The sequence below is a fragment of the Salvelinus sp. IW2-2015 genome, unplaced genomic scaffold (genome assembly GCF_002910315.2).
Source record: "Salvelinus sp. IW2-2015 unplaced genomic scaffold, ASM291031v2 Un_scaffold5147, whole genome shotgun sequence".
Taxonomy (NCBI): Eukaryota; Metazoa; Chordata; class Actinopteri; order Salmoniformes; family Salmonidae; genus Salvelinus; species Salvelinus sp. IW2-2015.
The window spans coordinates 19,990-31,197 of NW_019946413.1; the positions used below are offsets into that span (position 1 = coordinate 19,990).

Genomic DNA, 11,208 nt, shown 5'->3' on the forward strand with positions numbered 1-11,208 from the left:
AGACTTACAGCATTCCAAAGCCAACATGACCGAGACTTTATCACCCATAAACTGACATTTGAATGCTCATGCCGTGTNTTGGTTATGAGGTTTACCCATTAAATTGTTGGAAACATATATAGTGTCTTTCTTTCTATACAACATCATCCTCAAACAACATTTGAGCAGGTCTCTCTAGCGAAATCTGTTTTTTATCTCAACGAAACAAAACAATAAATTGTCTTTGATACCTCCTTCAATGGAAACATACCTACTGTACTGACATTGTATTCKAGAAGCATTTAATGCATGTCTGCTGTTACTTTTTTCCCATGGAAACTAACCCACTGAACAGACTTACAGCATTCCAAAGCCAACATGACCGAGACTTTATCACCCATAAACTGACATTTGAATGCTCATGCCGTGTAGAGACCGTCCCTGTGTGTCTGACCCAAGTCATGGTGTGTGTTTTCTCCTTTGAGGTAATCTGTTCTAACTATAGATAGCAGAGGAGGGTGTGTCTGTGTACTGTAGTTGACAAAGTCTGCTCAGGACACATGACTCAGTCAACCCCTATCTGGCAGAAGTAAATTACACACAGCTGGGAGAGACGTGGAAGTGCTGAAGAGAGCAACCATGAAGCACACAGGTAAACCCTGTACTGGAAGTTTCACACAAGAGCTAAGAACATGATTATGAATAAACTCACAAAACTGAAAATGCATTTRAAACCAGATTTGTTTGTGTTAGGCTTGAAATGTATTGAATTACATTGTAACACAATATTAACACAATGAATGCATTTTCAACAATTTTTTCACGCCTGGGCGAGGACAAGGGAGTCCTTAGGATTAGGGGTGGCAGGTAGCCTAGCAGTTAAGAGCATTGAGCCAGTAACCAAAACGTCAATGGTTTGAATCCCCGAACCGACTAGGTGAAAAATATGCCGATGTGCCCATGAGCAAAGCACAAATGTAAAAGGATTAGTCTGTGGATGACTCCTATCATTCAYGGTAGGCTATAAGCTCCAGGGACTGTATGAGAAATGAAAACAATGTGAAAGTAGAACTAGGGCACAGTGGCTCCCTCTCATCGGAGCAGAGTGAAATACCACACGTTGGTACGGTTAATACGCCAGAAACMAGAGGTTATTAATATCGTCAGTGTGTCTCGTCAGGGTGAGTGGGAGAGCTGGCTGGCTCATACTGTCTCTGTCTGCCTGTAGAAGCATGGGATCCCACAGGGTGGAGGCAAAGCCAAGCATATCAGGGCAGACAAGCATCTCTGACAACACCTCTATTCAAATGAAACAATAACGCACATACTGCACACTCTTACGTGTTTGTTAAAGAACTATATTGTGATCAATTCAAACTGAAACCCCCCCAGAAAACAGAAACTATACCTATTACGGAAACTGAGAACCGAAATCAACTACTACTCACTTTTCCTGTACACATTTTCAAAATTCATAAAGATATGGTTCATGATCTGTCACATATGACTCCATAGGGGTTGATAGACATTTACMCAACATTTAAGGCTCTCGAATGCTTGAGATTATTTTGAAGTGGTAAAGGATGAAAGTGATGGAAGGGTGTGAAACGGTCAATAGAAAGGGGCTTTCAAGAAAACAGCCCAGACAAGGTGACATCATTCATCTGGAATCAGAAAGGAGGTATTCCCCTTCTTGGCTTGTCTGGGAAGTGTTGGATCATTGGGCAGTAGGCAGCACTAAGATGTTAGGGGATATTCAGCACAGCCGTGGTTTAAATAGAGTTCAGGACATTGGATTTGCAGGAGGAGGGTTCACATTTTTTAAATGTTTTCATTCATTGCTAAGGCCACCGTGCAAGTCCAAATATTCCTATTCTGGAGGAAGACCAAGACAACCTAGTTATCACTTTAAAAGCAGTTTCTCTCAAACGATTACAGAGGCTTCTATCTAAAGTCCTCKTGTCTAAGCAAATGTGTTAATTTTAGCACTGAGCAGGAGATTTTTCTAACCATGGAGTTCAAAGCCCTCTGATGTCATCATCCTGCATCCAAGCCCCATAGAGAAAAACCGCCGAGTCAGTCAGAGTCCTTTGATGAGGGGCTGGGCCTGTTATTAAAACTGATCTTCAATGTTTAACTGTCTTCAAAGCACATTCCGACTATGTAGAAAGCTGTTGTGCTTTACCCTTGCTGAGTTGAGATGTTTTACAGCACACGGCCGACTACTTGACCTATACACTTTATTAGGCCTTTATGTACAGAGAGTCCTTTTTTAATCACACGCGGCATCAATAGTGAAGGGGGACTTCCAAACCAACTCACCTCCGCCACGCCAAACCTCAATCACGACAGGCCACGAACCCTCAGACTATTAACACAATGGCATCCACACAGAACACATAATGTACATTACCCAGACAGACCTGCAACACGGCAGGGAGCGCTTGACACACACTAACTCTCTTCATCATCATCATCATCATCCTCCGTTAAAATAATCTCGCTACCATAGAATCTTCTCAAGATCGAGAGATTCCACTTTGGCCTTAGACGAATAAGAACAAACATTTTCCCTTTTGCTTTTGATTAGTTGCATATGGATTTTATTAATTTAGTGAATGTAAATTCCCTAAGTCAAGTCCTTCAAATTGCTTCCGGTCCTTCTGGAGAATGTGAAATCACACACACTAACAGCCAAAACTTTGTTTTTGCTCTTGCTGCTACTAAATGAATAAAATAGCATATACATGCCTTCAGAAAGATTCACACTCCTTGACTTTTTCAACATTTTGTTGTGTTACAAAGTGGATTCAAATGGATTGATTAAATTGTCATTTTTTGTCAACAATCTACACAAAATACTCTGTAATGTCAAAGTGGAAAAAAATTCTAACATCATTTTTATTTTAATTAACCTTAATATATCTTGATCCGATAATTATTCAACCCACTGAGTCAACACACGTTAGAATCACCTTTGGCAGCAATTACAGCTGTGAGTCTTTCTGGGTAAGTCTCTAAGACCTTTCCACACCTGGATGGTGCAACATTTGCCCATTATTCTTTAAAAAATTATTCAAGRTCTGTCAAATTGATTGTTGATCATTGRTTGACAACCATTTTCAGGTCTTGCCATAGATTTTCAAGCACATTTTAGTCAAAASTGCAAGTTGGCCACTCAGGAACATTRACTGTCTTATTGGTAAGRAACTCCAGTGTAGATRTTGCCATTTTTCCTGTGCTTAGCTCTATTCTGTTTCTTTTTTATCCTGAAAAACTCCCCAGTCCTTAACGATTGCAAGCCTACCCATAATATGATGCAGRCACCACTATGCTTTAAAATATGGAGAGTGGTACTCAGTAATGTGTCGTATTGGATTTGTCCCAAATATAACATTTTGTATTCAGGACAAAAAGTGAATTTTTTGCAGTATTACTTCCGTGCCTTGTTGCAAACAYAACGCAGGTTTTTATAATATTTAATTTCTGTACAGGCTTCCTTCTTCTCGCTCTAGTATTGTAGAGTAACTACAATGTTGTTGATACATCCTCAATTTTCTCCTATCACAGCCATTAAACTCTGTAACTTTTTTAAAGTCACCATTGGCCTCATGGTGAAATCCCTGATTGGTTTCCTTCCTCTCCAGTTAGTAAGGACACCTGTATATTTATAGTGACTGGGTGCATTGATACACCATCCAAAGTGTAATTAATAACTTCACCATGCTTAAGATGATATTCAATGTCTGCTTTTTTTTACCCAACTACCAATAGCTTGCSCCATTGGAAAACCTCCCTGGTCTTTGTGGTAGAATCTGTGTTTGAAATTCACTGCTCGACTGAGGGACCTTACAGATCATTTTATGTGTGGGGTACAGAGATGAGGTAGTCATTCAAAAATCATGTTAAACACTATATTGCACACAGACTGAGTCCTAACCCTAACCTATTATGTGACTTGTTAAGCACATTTTTACTCCTGACCATATTTAGGCTTGCCATTACAAAGCGGTTGAATACTTATTGACTCAAGACATTTCAACTTTTKATTTTTAATTTATTAGCAACATTTTCGAAAAACATAATTCCACGTTGACATTATGGGGTATTATGTGTAGGCCAGTGACAAAAKTTCTCTCTGTAACACAACAAAATGTGGAAAAAGRCAAGCTTTGTGAATACTTTCTGAAGGCACTGTAAGACCTTTGAAAGTCCAGGACCTCCACATCCTGCTTCTTCACCTGCCTAATCGTCTGAGACCACCCACCCGGGCAGCTGATGAAACTGAGGAGTATTTCTGTCTATAATAAAGCCTTTGTGGGGAAAACTATTTCTGATTGGCTGGGCCTTCCTCCCAAGTGGGTGGGCTATGCCCTCCAAGGCCCACCCATGGCTGCGCCCTGCCCATTCGTGAAATCCATGATCAGGGCCTAATTTATTTATTTCAATTGACTGATTTCCTGAGATGAACTGTAACTCAGTAAAAACCTTGAAATAGTTGCATGTTGCGTTTATATTTTCGTTCAGTATATAACGTGCACAATTGCTTTAGCCTACATTATTGAATACACCAATAGGTGCATAGCAAACAGACATGTTCCTCAATAGTTTGACATTGAGGCTATAGGTCTACAGGCAGAAAGCAGCTGAGTTCTATGGTGATTGCCACCTGCTGTGTCCTAATGCGGGTGTAACCCATTCTGTACTATCCGAGCGTGTAGAGAGGTACGCGCTGCATAATATCTGCAGAGACGGTGATACATTATGTAGTAGATTGCAGCGCATACAGTTATTTTGTAACAACAAATGTGGCAAAATTGTAGCAGCATAGGTTTCACATTGATATCCAAAAGCTCATATTCAACACCTTGGTTTTAGACGATTTGACGAAACATTTGTCCCACTGTTTTTCCACTGTAAACTCTACAGTCAACAACCTCGCTCTCTTCCTGGTACTGTTCTTTAGAGCTCCYAAAGAGCATGCGCGACTGGTTAGCTCTGCTGCAGAATGACGTCAGCAATTCAAAACACAGGCAAGTCCAGACACACTACCGTCTGATCGGTCATACGATGTACGCTTTAATTTATTCTAGCCAACTGACCGAGGATCTTTCTATCACGTTACATGCGAATGAAGCCTGAAAGAGGAAACYRCAACGACTGMTTTGGCTTATTTCGAAGGAATATAATTTTGCGCGAGATGTCCGGATATTGACATTGTGAAGCTACCTGTCAAAGGAATCTGTGAAGTGCTGGACTGTTATTGACACGAGCCGAGCGGTGTTATCTCTGCTCATGACGATGCCTCTCGAGGATGATCTAGCCTCAGCAGCGGCGACTGGCAACACCGATCGTGTTAAAATTCTATTACAAAGTGGAGTGGACGTCAACGGTGTAAACTGCTTTGGACGGACACCTCTGCAGGTAAGTGTCTCGCGCTACGCTCTAYTCGTCGTGCTTATTGGTGAAGATCGTGTCGTGTTTATTGTAAACGAGAGTAAATGTTCAACGGTGTCATCAATATTTTAACGTTGCAGAGACGGCCCATGCGGCTTTGTTAAAAAAAAWTCGACTGTTTTAGGTTGAAAACATAAACTGTCTTAACAAATTACTAGAATAGCATGTCATACTGTGAAATAATTTGCATGGGAGCTATATTACCTTTGTTATATATTCTATATATTTTAATGTGCTTTATTTGCGTCATAGTTTAGTCTGTTYCGCCTCAGGAACCGAGTGATGGGAATGGTGTGCAATTGCCTGGGGGCTTCTATAGGCCTGTCATTAACTTTTATCAAGTCCAAATTGTTACTTCTATTGTTCGAAATATTTCCACGAGTTTGTCTTTCAAATAAACATAGAAATAATTCGATATTATACTCTATCAAAATGGTCCATGGCATTACCAATGTAAGCTATATCGGGGCGATGGAGGATACATGCAGGTCACCACACCCAACCTTCCAAACGCAAAATTGCTCTCCCAAAAATGGCCAAAGTTATCCATATACATGATCTATCTTATTTTAAATGATTCATATGTTCAGATTTAATGACTTACTCTAAAAAAATTCCTTGGGCTGCTATCAAAATGCCATGGCTGACTCTTCCTATCTATATTTGGCCTTAACTTTGATAGCCCTATATGTTGATGCTCTTTAGGTTTGCTACAATAGGAAAGGTGTGGCTGCAATTAAAAAAAGTTAAATCGAAATCATAAGATAAATTGTAGGCCGACTTATACCCTTTAACAATGTTATAGCATCAGTTGGGCCTAACTGCTTTTATTTGTAATTTAGATCCATTATTATATTGTTATTAAATTGTTAAGTGAATAACAGCACCGACATTGTTGGATAATTAAAACACTTTAAGCAATCTGAAACGAAAAGCATGCGCTTTTATGGTCTGATAGAACTATAGGTGGTAATGTATTATTAGTGTTATTCAAATGCCCCTCTAAATAACGTATTACACACCATGGAACATTATTTTCCTCGCAAATATAGGCAATTTATAAAATATTCTAGCAGAAGATCTGTAAGTAAAATCAGATTTGTATTTCCTAGGTGATGATGATGGGCAGTTCACCAGTGGCGCAGGCGTTACTAATGAAAGGAGCGGATCCTAATATCGCCGACCGACACACTGGGACAACGCCGTTACACGATGCCGCCAGGATGGGCTTTTTGGACACGGTAGAGATCCTTGTCCAATTCCTCGCCGATCCGAATAGCCGGGACAATAGGAACTGCCGGCCAATCGATTTGGCGAGAGAAAGTGGACATCATAATGTCGTTGCGTTTCTGCAGGCTTTGTGAAATCAAAGATACGTTGTATTTATTTGTGTGACGATTTTATTGTATAGAATACTGATGTATATTCTAGACCCATTCATTTCTTAAACACTTTTTTTCTCGATAAAAAAAATAAGCTTTATTTATGCCTCTCAAAGAGTATTGCACTTATGCACTTAATCAACGGTTTGTTAATTAGGCTTAAGATTTATAAGTACATGTAACATTTTTGTTTTTAGTGTTAAGTTGTAATTAGGCTATTTGGGTTTWYAAAAATATTAAATCATGTAATAATCACAGATAGACTGCTTTGGCGTTGCTATAGGAAAATATATACTCTGCCATATTGATAAGGTGAGGGATTTACTGAACCAAAAATAAAAGCACACAGGTATTGATACCTTCAATACACCCGTTTGAACTTTTGATTGGAGAAATMATTGTTTTTCTCAAATTGCATTAGGCCTATATGATGAGTTTGTATCTTATTTTAGACTTGAACTCTTCTAAAATAACGAATTATTAGAAATCCAAAAGTAAAAATGTATGTGGGGTATGGATTTGTGTATTTTGATAATAATCKATAYTTGTTTATATTAAGACAAGTGTTATTGGACATTTGGAAATGGGTCTGGACTTCCTGTATATAAAGCTGATGATGTTTCGATTTTGAATAATTCCGAGAACATTGTTTCATGTCAAACCTAAAATTGGTTACTTCGATTCTGAATTATTTAAGTAGACCTACCTACTTAAATATGTATTAATTTAGGCTATAATTAAGTATTTATGGAGCTCAATTTGAAAACCATAAGTTTCGCTACAATGCATCGACATTGAACGAAATGTTTAACTTTTGATGGCAGGAAATAATCTAAATAATGGAAGGATCTAGACCACAATGAATTAGCGTGTCCATTCGTGAGATAAGTAAGGTGTGTCCCTTCAGCTCGATAACCAACTATTTACTTATTAATTATTTTTACAACTTAAACATACCTTTTATTTAGGCCTACTATAATGGGAACATTCTTGTTCTGTTGAAACGAATGTTTGGATAGACTGCGAGACCTATTGTGTTTATTTAACATAGATCACACCCCTCAAACTCAACTRTGGACCTCGAAGGAAGTTCCACTAAGTTGTTTCATTGTTCCCCTCTAATCAGGGACWGATTTAGTCCTGGGTCACAKGGTGGGTTCAATTTATTATCAGGTAGAACAGAAAACCGACAGGCTCCGGTCCTCGTAGGGTAAGAGTTGAATAGCCCTGGCCTTACACAATAGCCCAGTTATTTCAAAATCAATATCATTAAAAGTATTTATTTTTCACTGTGGAATAAACACTCCGAGACTGTGTGTGTTTAACTTACTGTACAAGAGGAGATAGCATAGCAAAGTGGGCGTCACCTGAAAATTCAAATAGTACATTGTACGAATAATGCAAGATTTTGGTTCATGGGCCTAATAGGCCTACTTTTTGCTTGAATATAAATGTTATTTATCGTTCCACCATTTTGCTACATTTTATTTGAAAGGTCAATATAAACTAGACCATGGTAAAAGCAAAAGAAAYCGCTCTATTTTGGGGACAAAACACACTTGTTTTGTGTATGAGAGAAGCATAACCAAAGCATYGATGTCGACGTATGACGCCCCATGCAGTTTCTCTTATCATTTCGCACCAGGCCAGCGGGAAGCCACAAATAACTTTGGAACACTGGTGCAAAATGTTGCATGCACGATCAACAAGGCAGGAATGGGGAGCCAATACAATGTTAATGGACATTTTGAAGCAAATTTCACAAGTCGTCTAATTAAATAGTAAAATATATACATTCGTGTATTTTGAAAGGCTATATTTAAACCATGTGCGCTTCTTGAAGTTTGTTATTCTAGTCATTTCAAAGTCTATTTATTTACTTGCGTTAAGCGGCATTATGTTTACGACCTCCAGTCAGTCTACTTCCTGATCATCTTTCTCCGAATCAAACGTATTTGCATGGTGACAACTTGTCACTAAAGGTACAGTAGCAAGATGAAGAGATGAAGGGATAATCTTATAAGCATCTGGCATGATGGCACACGCATTTTGCAAAAGTACCTATCATTTCACTTGTATAACAGAAGAGTGACATTATGCAAACATAATGACAGGAAGTCCAATGTTGAGGCATATGCGGTTGTCACTTCACAAACAAGTGTTAGGTTAAGATTCTAGCTAACTTCCTGATTTTAAAGAAATGAAAGCACATTTCCAATCTACATAACTTTATTGATTTTGTCACATTTGACCTGTACGCAGTCGAACACAATCATAACTGAATATCAACCATCATGTTGACTTAAGCCTACTTACTGAAGTGAACCCTATTAGRCCATTATAATACTGCAGCTGTGAATCCATGTAAAAAATAAATGCTAGGTTAACATGAAGTGTTTTGAAGACAGATCGATAATGCCCTCAGTGGGAGTCTTAATGAAACAAGGCATTTTATTGAATGGAAAATATGAGCCATGAATCCACTATTCCCTCACTTAATAATTAGGAGTAAAGAGCCACGAATCTATCAACAATGTAGTTTGACCTTGTTTCAGGGCAACAAAGTGGATAAACAGAGTATGGTGAAGTTGGCCCTAGTCACTGGTCTTGGGTCAGTTTAGCATTTTCCCCACTAAATGGTTATGGTTAGGATTGGGGGAGCTGATCCTAGATATGTACCTAAGCGAAACTTCACCCAGCCAGATAAACAGGCTGGAGGCTTTATCAACGGTAGTGGCAGTTGCTTTTGATTGAATGTCCTGTTCCAAATATACTGTGCAAAAGTCTTGTTGGTCATAGACCTACATGTACAGACCATACCGGCTACAAACAATCCATGAAAACAACTGACTAACTCCTTTAACCTTTCAGAAGACATACTTTAATGAGTAATTACATACATTTTAGTATCTACAGTATGAAAACATGGCTGAAATGAACAGTATACAAACTATAGTGAAATACTGACAATGTAATATAGAGAAATGTTTAACCTTATTTTAGCAGGAATCTTTTAGGTGACCAGAGTCATGACACCTATTTAACATCCAATCTGAAAGACAGCACCCTACACAGGGAAATTTCCCCAATCACTGCCTTGGGGGCTTTTTTTTTTTACCAGAAGAATGCCTCCTATTCACCCTCCAACACCACTTCCAGCAGCATCTGGTCTCCCATCCATGAACAACCTGCTTAGCTTCAGAGGCAAGCCAGCAGTGGGATTCAGGATGGTATGCTTCTGGCAAATGATAAAATGTTACTCAAATGTGTTGTGAAATCCTGGCAAATGTACAGTACTGAAAACATGCATATCAGGCACTTTATTGTGATTCACTGATGAGGAATCGAGAGAGAGAGCGAGAGAGATGAATCCATTGTTGGTATTGGTGGCTGGTGTGTTGCAAGTCATTCTCTGATATACAGGGGTGAAGAGGGGCTTTTCGGTGGTTCTCAGTGTTGTTTCGGTAGCATTATTGAGGATTGCGCTGTTGCCTGAAAGAAACCAAACACAGAAACACACTAAAATAGTAGCAGAGGTACTAACAAAAACAGTTTAGGAAATATACATATTGCAATCTGTTAGTAAAACAAACTAATACGTTAGTTTTGAGTGTTTGCGTCACGAAGCATGCCATACTGGAATTTCTGTTTAGCGKGTCAAATTGCAGTCACCATCTCACTGACTGAAGTGTCATTGAGGATGAATAACAAAGCGAGGGTAAGCCTAAGGGCCTTCACATTATGGCTGATTGGGTTCAGAGCCAGGTGTCCTGAGGGAAATCCCCTTCAACACCATACCTGGGTTCAAATAGCATTTATTTCTTATCACTTTTGGGACTATTCCATTAATTCCATAAGCAGGATTCAGTAGGTTCAGAGCTAGACGTCCTAAAATACATRCCCTTTAACACCCGTTTGTATACAGACCAGAAGCCTGACATGTTGAGGCATCAGGACAGGTCATTTTATCACCCAATAACTATTCAATATGGATGCAGGCCGACTCTGCAGTGAGTAACTCAGTGAGAATGAGTAACTGAGAATAKGCAGTGAGTAACTCACTGAGAATGTGCTTACTGAGCGCCTGACCTGGTAGAAAGACCCTGAACAGCACCAGCTCTCCTACATACCCATATGGTTACACATGTTGTGTTGTACGTTGCCGTGTTGACTTGGTGAGGTTGATGAGTAGGGCAAAATATTCAGTAAGATGGAGAAAAAAAATAAAGTACTTAATTGCCTGAGGATAAATCATGTTTAATTATACTATTCTGCTTAATTCTATTCAAACCCCCCTGTAGAGATGAGCCAGGCACATTACAATGGCAAATATTACCTTCAGAGCCTTTATGGTGTGGGTCCAGTCCTCCTGGTTGCAGATCAGGGGGAT

The 11,208-nt window shown here is 39.1% G+C and overlaps 1 protein-coding gene and 1 non-coding gene across 2 annotated transcripts; one reads left to right on the forward strand and one right to left on the reverse strand.

The window, feature by feature from the left end:
* Nucleotides 1–4,634: 4,634 nt before the first annotated feature.
* Nucleotides 4,635–7,187, forward strand: cdkn2a/b (cyclin-dependent kinase inhibitor 2A/B (p15, inhibits CDK4)). Its single transcript, XM_024144379.2, has 2 exons — nt 4,635–5,403; nt 6,549–7,187. The coding sequence occupies exons 1-2, from the start codon at nt 5,275–5,277 to the stop codon at nt 6,798–6,800; spliced, it is 381 nt and encodes a 126-aa protein (XP_024000147.1). The 5' UTR covers nt 4,635–5,274; the 3' UTR covers nt 6,801–7,187.
* Nucleotides 7,188–9,676: 2,489 nt separating this feature from the next.
* Nucleotides 9,677–11,208, reverse strand: LOC112078011 (uncharacterized). Its single transcript, XR_011478413.1, has 2 exons — nt 11,155–11,208; nt 9,677–10,310 (listed from the first exon to the last, which is right to left on the reverse strand). It is a non-coding gene; the product is annotated as an uncharacterized protein (transcript).